Source organism: Sinocyclocheilus grahami, unplaced genomic scaffold (genome assembly GCF_001515645.1).
Source record: "Sinocyclocheilus grahami isolate Dianchi unplaced genomic scaffold, SAMN03320097.WGS_v1.1 scaffold1816.1, whole genome shotgun sequence".
Classification (NCBI taxonomy): Eukaryota; Metazoa; Chordata; class Actinopteri; order Cypriniformes; family Cyprinidae; genus Sinocyclocheilus; species Sinocyclocheilus grahami.
Genome location: NW_015506995.1, coordinates 35,475 through 47,530, shown reverse-complemented (window position 1 = coordinate 47,530; position 12,056 = coordinate 35,475). Strand labels below are relative to the sequence as shown.

General features: G+C 35.6%; 1 protein-coding gene across 1 annotated transcript in view; it reads left to right on the top strand.

The window, feature by feature from the left end:
• The window catches only part of slc43a3b (solute carrier family 43 member 3b), a 14,146-nt gene extending 2,308 nt beyond the window's left edge, over positions 1–11,838 (top strand). Inside the window, exons 4-12 of the mRNA XM_016259252.1 lie at positions 3,398–3,444; positions 3,533–3,609; positions 6,427–6,519; positions 6,611–6,750; positions 8,367–8,497; positions 9,265–9,408; positions 9,602–9,740; positions 10,425–10,548; positions 11,360–11,838. Of these exons, the coding sequence (XP_016114738.1) occupies positions 3,398–3,444; positions 3,533–3,609; positions 6,427–6,519; positions 6,611–6,750; positions 8,367–8,497; positions 9,265–9,408; positions 9,602–9,740; positions 10,425–10,548; positions 11,360–11,479 (1,015 nt within the window). The 3' untranslated portion in view covers positions 11,480–11,838. The remainder of the gene's footprint in view (positions 1–3,397; positions 3,445–3,532; positions 3,610–6,426; positions 6,520–6,610; positions 6,751–8,366; positions 8,498–9,264; positions 9,409–9,601; positions 9,741–10,424; positions 10,549–11,359) is intronic.
• The last annotated feature ends 218 nt before the right edge of the window (positions 11,839–12,056 follow it).

The following is a 12,056-nucleotide window of genomic DNA, read 5'->3' as shown; positions in this document are numbered from 1 at the left end:
CTAAGATAGGTTTGGGTCAGCATATGTTTGCTGAAAAGGGTGTAAACAGGGTTTTGATCGATGACTTAAGACTACTCTTATTGTCAAATTATCACTCAGAATTTACTGATGGATCCCAACAGGCTCAATCTCTGAGGAAGTGAAGGAGAAAAGGGAAAAGCAGAAGGAAAAGGAGAGCATTTCTATTCAGATTATGCTTATTATTTGGTGCTCAGGATGATAGTTACGCCCTAGTGTTTGTCTAGATGACTTGTGTAACAGGGTCATAAAATTAGGGCACATGTTGAAAATAAACAAATCAAAAATAGAAGTGTCTCTGGTTCCTTTTGAGGTTCATAGAGAACATCAAAACAAAGGAGGCATACATGTAAATGGATTTAAAATTAGCTGACTGCTAGTATTAAAACAAAGTAATCAATCTGGTATTAGGAACAAATAGTAGCACTCGTGATCAACTGATTTGTGTTGGGCAACACACCATGTCTGGTCACAGCTGATGCGTGTTCAGCTCCCATGCTGTTGCCATGCCATATGTGTGCCCCGCCCTCTGTAGCGCGTTATTCACTGTGCCACTAAAAGCACCCAATAACATAATTAAAATGTAATTAAATTTAGATTTAATTAGCTAGTAACTGAGCCATAGCATTCAGGAAGGATACATCTAAGATAGTTAAATTCGCTGAGACGAATTAAAGATTGAGAAACATAGAAAGAGAAGAAAAAAAAGGAAAAGAAAGGGAAAAATCAGAAACCAGGGATTAGGTTAAATTCAAATTACTTCACACTGCATACACACATGCTGTATTTAAAAGCTTCAATTAAAGAGTGCTAATCCCTAATTGTTAAAGCTATTTGGTAGCTCAGCCTAAGATTAACTATGCTAAGTTGTGTCACTTAAACTGGTCTAACATACACATAAACACTTAAACTGGTCTAACATACACATACACACACACATACAGTTGGTATAGGAAAGGGTTAAAGCTTAAGCAGTAAAGAGGAAATAAGGAATGAAGTTATGGAACCATTTGCATATTCAGCAGATCTACACCTGAGGGAAACATCAGATTCTTAGTTCAAACACACCTTTGTTTTTGAGTTTTTGTTTTGGATTTGAATTATTTCGTTTTGTAGCCATTTAAAGCTTTCGATAGAAATATTCATCATGACTGTAAGGAAAATATTTGCTGAGTTTCGGTGCATTTTTGTGAAGCGCTCCTGTTCAAGACCGAGACGGCAAGCGCATCCTATTTGTTTTCTTTATTTTACAAAAGCACAATGTTTTCTTGATATTGTGAGTGCACACAAATAAAAATAGACCTTTTACAGTTCCGAACAATGTATTATTCTTACCTTTATGAGCAAAAATTACGGCGTATTTAATTTGTTTCCACTGATGTTGAAGCAATAAAGCAGACTTGACTTGACTTGACTATATGCACCTAATAGCGCACATTTATCTAGGTTAAATGTTTAAACTAACATTGTGATATGCTTTAAGTATTTTATAGATTTTATTTTCGGCAAGTCTTAATTACAACATCGTATGACATTGTCTCATATGATGCTCATATTACGTTAGTATCTGATAACACCAAATCAGTAAAATAATTAAAATTTCACCACCACCAACGCATCTAATAGCCTATTCTCTCTGAGTTTCCATGTTCCCTTACGAAAATTAGCCATGATTTTAACACTAATAAAACCAAAAATAAGTTAGTTTAAAGTATCTTTTTTTTTTTTGGAGTGAACCTTTATTCACCACAAATAACCTTTTGTGAAGCAGAAAGGTTCTTCGGTTGTTAAAGGTTCGAACCATTTAGAAAAAGAAAAAAAAAGGTTCTTCTATGGTATCGTGAAGCACCTTTATTTTCTAGAGTGTAAGTAAGTAAGTAAATAAATAAAATTAAATAATATAGATTTTTTTTCTGCCTAGAATAAAAGGGTCAATGACTTGGCACATTTTGTCCAGATCTATTTATTCAAAATGCAATTTATACATGCAATTACTTATATAATGCATCTATAATGAGTACATTTTTAATTTCTGGATTAAAATTTATTTAGCCATTTTTGGGGGACATAAAGTCAAAAATATATCAGGATGATACAACTGAAAAGCACACTTAATTAAAATAGACCTTTTCCCAAAAGTGTTGATCTGTAGACATGTCTAAATGCACTTTTCATTACATTTAAACTTTGGTATAAAGTCTTTTAAAATAGAGCCTCCTTGGCTCATGGAACTTACATTTCTGAGGAGTTTGACGTAGATGGTCACACATAAGAGGAAATCTTTGAGTGGTCTTGTGATAGGAACTGTGAAAGTGCTGTGTATTTGTCTGGCTAAAGATGCCTGTCCTGCATACCAATATCACAACCACACAAAAAAGGTAGTACTATGATATTCTGTGAAGTATTCCAGCATATCTTGCGGCATACCATGGTAAACAAATATGGTAATCAGGCAGTACTAGGGTATTACCACCTGATGCCATCATATTGTTGTTGTACTTTTTGCAAGGGATGTGTGTCCTTGTATCATTTTATTTTAAGGACTTTTTAGTGTTTTTTTTTATAAACACTATGACTATATTCACAAAATTGCTATATTTTGAGTGTAGTAATGGTTAAAGTCCGTTGTAAGGCTGTTCACTCTCCTGTTATCCATATGTTTGTGCCTCAAAAGCAATTAGGAGGGAAGTGTATTAAAATAGACATTCATTTCTGCTGTGGGAAAAAGTAGAGAGATTGTGTGAGAACAGAGGGGTGATATTGCGACTGAGGGAAGGAGGGAAATTTGGCAGGACTGAGTGATCTGTGGTGTGCTGAGAATTTAGATGTTTTCAGCCTCTTTAGAGATTGCACAATAAGGCAGAAATGATTGAATGTTGTTGTCACCAAATGTATTTGGACACAAGTTCAAGTCACGCAATACTATTGTGAAATATTATTGCAAGTTAAAATAACTATTTTATATTTGAATTATGTGTGATTTATGTATGTTGAATTGTAAGTGATTATCACGACAAGCAGTGTTGCTGCTGTGTCCAATACAGACCAACCTCTTTGAAAGCATATGTCCACACAGCACATAAGTCTCTTTGATTTCGAAAGAGCAATTTAATGCATCCTTGCTGAATAAAAGTGTTAATGTATTAAAAAAATCTTACTGACCCCAAAATTTTAAAAGGTATTTTATGTGTGGCTTAAGTGTCCAAATATTTTTGGGGACACTTTATCTCTCGGCTCATAAATCTAAATCAGTATAGATAACTCAATCCCTTATGTTTCCATATGTTTTGAGACAGAAGGGCAGAGAAAACATCAAGTAGGCTCTGTCACCTATTTATTTAACCACTCTCATATTCTCATGTTATGATTTACTTTACAGATCGGTTTACACTGCAGGAATGTTGTTAATAGCCTTTTCAAGTCCTGGTAAATAGTTTTTTTATCTTTATTTGACCTTTGGTATATTGATACATTTCAGTTTGTTTATAGTCATAACCGATTTTCACTCCTGCAGTGAACTCCGTCCTCCTCTTCCCTGCTCTGTCCTTCATTGCTGTGGGAGGAATTCTGTTCTTGATGACCAACATACAGGTACTGAATATTTCATTATGCAGTGAGGCTTCAAACCCATTGTGATATGTAGCAACAAATGCATGAGCTGCTTCAAAAAAGCTTTTCACTGGGTTTTCTCAGGATATGAGGGTACTTTCTGATTTGACCTTCACATGCTGCACTGTTTTTTGCTGTAAAAAAAAAAAGGGCAACTTTTGACAGTAACATGCCGTTTTCCATTAAAACAGTGCATTCTGGGTAATATTTGTCATTTTCGAGAAAGTGGCCTGCTGCTATATATCGTGAATAAATGGCGTTCAAAGTCGACACTCAGAGACTGTGTTTCAAATCACAACTTACACCCTCATTCACAATTCCTTACATGAGTATAGTCCACCTGACAGAGAGAATGAAAACTAATGAGTGAATTCAGACACTGATGAGCACCTGCTGTTAATGAGCAGATTCACTGTTGGAAAGAGAAACAAGACAAACACAAGAACTACAACAGACTTCAGCCACAGCCACTGTGTCTTTTAGATGCATTTGTCATGGCGGAATGGTTATGGTTGGTCAGGTGATGTTTATTTGAAATAGTCATGATTTGCTAAATTGACATATGTATATAGATATAATTATATGCATGCTGTTTAAAAAACATAATTTCCCAATGTTTTACAGCATGACATTGATTACTATTGTGACAATAAGAAGCATGTACAAACTACTATATCATTTATACTCAAAGAGAGACATCAAGAATCAGCATATGTCCCTCATTCACAATTCCTTACATGAGTATAGTCCACCTGACAGAGAGAATGAAAACTAATGAGTGAATTCAGACACTGATGAGCACCTGCTGTTAATGAGCAGATTCACTGTTGGAAAGAGAAACAAGACAAACACAAGAACTACAACAGACTTCAGCCACAGCCACTGTGTCTTTTAGATGCATTTGTCATGGCGGAATGGTTATGGTTGGTCAGGTGATGTTTATTTGAAATAGTCATGATTTGCTAAATTGACATATAATTATATGCATGCTGTTTAAAAAACATAATTTCCCAATGTTTTACAGCATGACATTGATTACTATTGTGACAATAAGAAGCATTTACAAACTACTATATCATTTATACTCAAAGAGAGACATCAAGAATCAGCATATGTATCTCAAAAATGGTGACCATCAAAAGCTTCATGCTGCAATGCATGCTGGGTACCAGCACAGTACAAAACTCACCCATGACTCCCAGCATGCATTGCGGCATGAATAAGTTGCGGCACTGAATTGTCCACTTATTTTCTTGAATTCTTACTATGCGCTTTTATTTTTGCTTTTGTTTTTGTGTTGAGTTTTGGTAGCATGTTTTGTGATGTTTAGAATGGATCTGTTTATTTATTTTGTGGATTGCTACCATTGTTGAGATTCATATGCTGATACTTGATGTGTGTGTCTAAATGACAAGTTTTGTTAATTTTTATAATTGATTGTTCTGCTGTGCTTGTTCTTTGTTGTAGTATCAATATTTAGTAGGAGAAGAGACAATGGCTATAATCAGTAAATCAGGAGTAAGAGCATGATTATTATTATCAGTTCATAAAGAAATACCAGATTTCTTTTTTGACTCTTTTTTGCCATAAACATTTTTCAAAAACACGTTGTTACAGCAGACAAAGAAAAGTTAATGTTAAAAAGCCAAGGTTCAAGAACCCAAATAAAGTAAACGCTGATCATCATGGAGTAGCCGTCTTCTCTAGACGTCTGACAGAAATAAAGTCAATCCGGTTGGTAGTGTGAAGCTGGTAATTCTGATTTTAGGTGTTACTTTAACACTTTAGTGTGGACACATTATGTGTTCATTTAAAACTGAGGATTGTGCTGTGGGGTTTAAAGGGTTAAATATGTAAAATGACCCCCCCCCCCCCCAAAAAAAACGTAATAAACAGTAATTAATTTATGCCAACAAACTGTAGAAAAACAGTAACATGCTGGCAACCGAGCTGCCAGTAGATTACCATTAATTCAAGGAAAAAAACAGTAATTTACTGTAAAACATAACAGTCAGATTTACTTTTAGTTAAGTTAATTTCACTAAAATATTAGTGAATGCTCATAGAAAAAAAGCTTGTGATTCTGTCATTAATGAGCCATGTTTGTGGGTTGAAAGACCTCAAGGGTTTTTTAAGAGTTCAAAAAGGTGTAACAATGAGGTGACCTGAGAATTGATTATAAAGAGAATTTCTTGAGAAGTTTCATCAAACATCCACCATGAAGAATGGTATGTTGTTAATGTTTGGGGTGTCTGAGAAACATGAATGAAGGCTATAAATTTTGGACTTGTTTAAATGTTCTTTTCTGTGATGTGTTGTTGAGCGTATACATGTCTCTTCATCAAGAATCTGAAAGGGAAATAATCAGATCATAATTATATGGGACCCTAAACATAAAGACAGTAAAGGTAGTATTTTTAATAACAAAAGACTCAGATATTTTTGTTACAAATGGAACTTGCATGACTTGTAATGCGTTACCCCCAACACTGTCTGTTTCTGACCTTTAGAATGAAATGTCATGTTTTAGAAAACTTTTATATGTAAAGTACCTTTATGTTTGGCTACCCTTTTCTTTTGTGAAGTGATTATGAAGGCAAGCGGTGTTGCTGTTGTGTCCAATACAGACCAACATCTTTGTAAAGCATATCTCCACACAGAACATAAATCTCTTTTTTCGAAAGAGCAAGAAATAGTCCTTTTTCTTCTTTTCCATTATATGAACCCTTTAACTATGAAATGTCCTCTTATAGGATGTTTTGTGTATGATCAAGCAGAAATCTCATCTGCTGTCTTTAGGTGGCGAATCTCTTTGGCACGCACCGCTCCACTATAATCACTCTGTATAATGGAGCATTTGATTCTTCCTCTGCAGTTTTCCTCATCATCAAGGTAAGAGGCAAATAAAATACCTCACACTGGAGAGAAAGATAAGATTGCTGGTGAAATCTTGAATCATGGTGGTCACATCTATCTCTTTCAGTTGCTGTATGAGGATGGAGTCTCTTTGCAAGGGTCTTTCCTCTTCTTGGCCTGCTGCAGTGTCATTCATCTGTTCCGGACATTTGTGCTGATGCCTCGTACACATATCCCATACCCGCTTCCGGAGAACTACACCTATGGGTAAACAAAACATTCAACACCTCTTCCTTCAGAAACATGCAGAGAAGAGTTTTTTTTAAATATTTGTATTATCTGCAAACAATATGAGAACTTTGCCTGCAGGAAAACAACAAACACCAAGATGAGCAGTTTTGTTTCGTATTGTTTTATTATTTCATTACATTACATTTAGTCATTTAGCAGACGCTTTTATCCAAAGCGACTTACAAATGAGGACAATGGAAGCAATCAAAATCAACAAAAGAGCAATGATATGCAAGTTCTATAACAAGTCTCAGTTAGCTTAACGTAGTACATGTAGCAAGGGTTTTTAAAATTATATAATAAATAAAAAGAAAACCGATAGAATCGAAAAAGAATAGAGCAAGCTAGTGTTAGAGGCCTTTTTTGCTTTTGTTAGTTGTATAATAAAGAAAAGTAGATTTTTTTTTAAGAAAACAAGCAGTTAGTAAATGAATAGAGTGCAAGTCTAAAAGGGGCACGTTTTTTTAAAGAATAGAATTAGAATAGAGAGTTCTAGAGTTAGAGGGTCAAATAAAGATGGAAGAGATGTGTTTTTAGCCGATTCTTGAAGATGGCTAAGGATTCAGCTGCTCGGATTGAGTTGGGCAGGTCATTCCACCAGGAGGGAACATTTAATTTAAACGTCTGTGAAAGTGATTTTGTGCCTCGTTAGGATGGCACAATAAAGCCATGTTCACTTGCAGAACGCAAGCTTCTAGAGGGCACAGAAGTCTGAAGTAATGAATTTAGGTAAAGGTGTGCAGAGCCAGTACTGGTTTTGTAGGCAAACATCAATGATTTGAATTTTATGCAAGCAGCTATTGGTAGCCAGTGCAAATTGATAAACAGAGGTGTGACGTGCGTTCTTTTCGGCTCATTAAATTTATCTTGCTGCCACGTTCTGGATTAATTGTAAATGTTTGATAGAACTGGCTTGAAGAACTACCAAGAGAGCATTGCAATATTCCAGCCTGGACAGAACAAGAGCTTGAACAAGGAGTTGTGAAGCATGTTCCGAAAGAAAGGGCCTGGTCTTCTTGATGTTGTATAGACACCTCACCTCTCCAAGATACCTTGAAGGACCTATCTGAGAGGTAAGACTCAAACCACTGGAGTGCGGTTCCTGAGATGCCCTTTGCTAATAGGGTTGATAGGAGGATCTGGTGGTTAACTGTGTCAAAAGCAGTGGACAGATCCAGCAAGATAAGTGTTGAAGATTTGAAATCCGCTCTTGCCAGTCTTAGGGCTTCAACAACTGAGAGCAAGGTCTCATTGAATGTCCACTTCTGAAACCAGACTGGTTGCTGTCGAGTAGGTTGTTCTGTGTGAGAAAGGCAGAGACTTGGTTAAATACAGCTCATTCAAGTGTTTTTGCAATGAATGGAAGAAGGGCATGAATGTATAATATGAAAGAATAATTTCATATTATCTACTCATTTCTTTTGTCTTTTTTTCCCTCTGTCTTGTTTTTTTTAAGGTGAAATACCTACTTCAGAATGATGGTATTCAGAATGCTTGGTCTTCACAGATTGACTTTATGCTTCACTGTCTATACCGGATATGTTTCCTCTAACAATGCATTGCCTGTGTCTGTCTCTTATTTACTGTGGTAGGATGAAATGTGGAGGGACTCGGGATTATGCAGTTGCAAAGGTCGAAGAGAAAAACATCCAAACTTCCCAGTCTGAGGAGGAAATGCCATTTAAAGAGACTTCTCCTCAAGGCCAAAACACAGACAAAATGGGTAAGGACATGTTCAACACTTCACAGCGGTGCCACTAAACACACCTTTTTATAATACATATGCTGTGTCTACTATATACCTTTGCAGTATAAAGATGACTGTCAGAATAGCCCACACATGTTTAAGAAAAAAAAACATAAAACTACAATGTAACATACACTGTAAAAAAGGGCTGTAATGTTTATTGAAAAAATGTTAGTCAAAACCTATGAATTTGTTTACTCTAAGTTATGTTATCATATATGGTGAATATCTGTAAATGGCTTAAGATCATATTATATGCAATTTTACTGTAAAATACTGTCAAATGTATGGTTATCGCAAGTATTGTAAATCTATGAATTACCACAGAATTTATGGTGGAAAATAATAAAAAGACATTCCCAGTGCCTGCGTGACACATCACATATGATTATATTTTATAAATTAATTTTCTTTCTGGACAGGCCACTTATGATTAACTTTGATTTATCAGTTTTACCATCTGTATTATTATGCTGGTTATTACATTTTCTGTAAACTGAAGCATGTAAAGATATTTCTTACAATGCATTTACCGGTACTAGTGATTTTATGGTCACTTCCTATCTAAGTGCTTGATGTGCTTGAAACAACAGTCAACAGTCACAATAGCAGAGAAAATTCAGGACAATAATGTGGCTAAGCACTTGCATTACATGTTCATTCCCCTTTTACTTTTACTAATACTTCATTGTGAAATATATCATGTGAAGTGTCAACATCATGAATGTATGTGTTTTTGTCAGAGCGAAGTTTCAAGAGCTGTTTGCTTTCCTGGTTCTTCTTGTGGCATCTGCTGTGGCTTTCAGTGATGCAGTTGAGACACTACTTGTTCATCGGGACCTTAAACCCGATGCTGAATCATCTGGCTGCTGGAGACCCAGGCCTTGGTATACCACACAGACACACAGTCTCTTTATCTTCATGTCCAGCTATTTATGGGCAGGTGAAGCCATGCCTTTGAGCAGTATGAACAGATATAGACATGCCAACAGGCTCAGACTGTGTCATGTGTGTAAACTCATGAGCTTGAGTTTTTGTCATTTTCTCGGCTGTAAACAGTCATGTTGTTTTTGCTCACAGTCAGTAGATACACAAATGCGTTTGCATTTACTCAGCTGTGTGGGATCCTGTGTGCCCCCTGGAATGGTCTCATCATGGATCGCCACAAAGGAAAGCAGCGAGAACCAGGTCAGCACGTAAATGCACACATTTTCTTAGGGTCATATGATGAAAAATCACATTTTCTTTGGAAGTATTGAGTATGCATTATATGAAAACATTAGAAAACTCACTCCCTAGACCAAAAAGAGCATTTATTAAATTCCTGACATAAATGTAGAACACTGAGCTGCTATCTGATTCACCTTTATGAGATTGTCCGGGTCATAGTCATCAAGCATGGCATTAGCATCATCATCTTTTTCATCATCATCATTGGTTAGGTCCAGATTTATCTGCAGTTGGTGTACTTTGTAAAAAATGCTGAATATCCATTTATGCAACAGACAAACTGTATATACTGTATAGGCTATTATCTGCTAAAATGCAGATTTGTCACACAACAACTTTTACGCAAATTAGATTGGGGAGGCATTAGTAAGTTTGATTTGTTTTAATAATTTATTTAGAGAAGAACTATTTAAAATGTATTAAATAACATCTTTTAAGCATGACAAAAGGTTATTAAAATGATTTAAAATGTACTTTAAAGTAAAACATTATTAAAAAAGTGCATTTTTAAAATGTGCATTTAACGGTGTTAAAATCCAGTCATGACAGTGTAGTCTCTAAGTACACTTAAGTGGCCCTTTATTTCATTAATATTAGATTATCTGCAAGTACAGGTATTAGTAGTTTATGTATAATTGTGAATATGTTTGTGAAGGTAGTTTTTATTTTTCAGGTTTCCATCCGTACATTTCGGAAAGCTATATGGAATGGTGATGGCTCTCTCAGCTGTGGTCTCACTGCTCCAGTATCCCTGCTTCACTCTCATTAAAGGACCACTGGGTGGAGACCCTTTTTATGTAAGCTTCTGAATGCTTTTAGTTTGTCCTTCCCACACGTACGTGCATTTTGTGATAAGGTGAGGTCACATTAGCAAAATTTCACTGGCAAAGAAATATCCATTGTCTCTTGTCAATAGTGTAGCGATATATGAGTTCACGTAGAAGTCACGTTCAATTCAGAAAATCCAACTTGAACTCATTGCAAAATCTGCACTGCAAAATCTTTCGCTCTCACGTGAAATGACTGATTATGTTGATTCCTATTTAAATGACAGGATTTTACCTGTGAAATTTCACAGAACAACAGTAAATGTGACCACAACTTTAGATTAAAATAAACATGCAAATGACCCAACTGTATTATAACCTTCCAGTGGAGATCATGTTTTAGCTTTCATAGTGTGTGATTATTGCAGATATGTACACAGAAATATTGATTATGGTTTATTGAGTCGTTTTTTTATTATTATTTATTTCTATGGCTTTGTCTTTCCTTGGAACTTGTTTCTCTTAGCCTATTCAAGTCTGACAAACAGCTCACATTTTTCTATTTCTTAGGAAGAAAAAAGGTTGGAGTCAGCTTCAGAATAAGAAACAGCTGTTTATCGTTTGAAATCCTCTAGTCCTAAGCAATGAAAGACATTTGTTTGGCAGACAAAGATTCAGTATATTTGTCATTTTTCTGAGAAGTTTGAAACGATTATGTTCTGTTCACACACCCATCAAGAAAAAAACAAAAGAACTGTTTATTCAAAGAATTTCTGACATTTTAAAAAGCCCCTGTTTTCGATCAAGTGTTGATTTAAACTGTAATAATTGATTTCTCTAGGTGAACATCGGTCTGACCGTTCTGAGTCTCCTGGCCTTCATCAACCCTCTTTATGTTTACCTGCACTGTCGGCGTCAAGCAGCCCAGCGAGCCAGTTCCAACAAAAGTGCCTCTTCATAAGCCCTCTATACCTGACCTATGACTTTGAAAACTGGTTTCTATTTCTTATTAGTTTTTCTTTACAAAACTACACAATGTATGGTGGAAAGAAATATTTTACTAACCTTTCAGTGAACCTGTTTTGCAGAGGTTGACTCTTGACCCTGTGATGGTATGCGGTGTGTTATCTCTCCTGTTCATAGCAGGAAATTGACCACTTCCCCATCCTCTTTACTATTTTTTTAATGCACATTAGTTGCTGGATCTTAATAAGGAGCAATAAGTAGTCAGCCTTGTGACCGTGAACATTACACGAAGAAAATATGAAAAATGAAGGCACTGGTTATCTTCCACCGTCCAGTGTTTTTGTTGCAAAAAAATTAAGACCAAATACTTATTTTCCACCATAATTTGCAAATAAATTCTTAAAAAATCCTACAATGTGATTTTCTGGATTTTTTTTCTAATTTTTTTCTCTCATAGTTGAGGTATATCTATGATGAAAATTACAGGCCTCTCTCATCTTTTTAAGTGGGAGAACTTGCACAATTGGTGGCTGACTAAATACTTTTTTTCCCCACTGTATATATATAAAAGA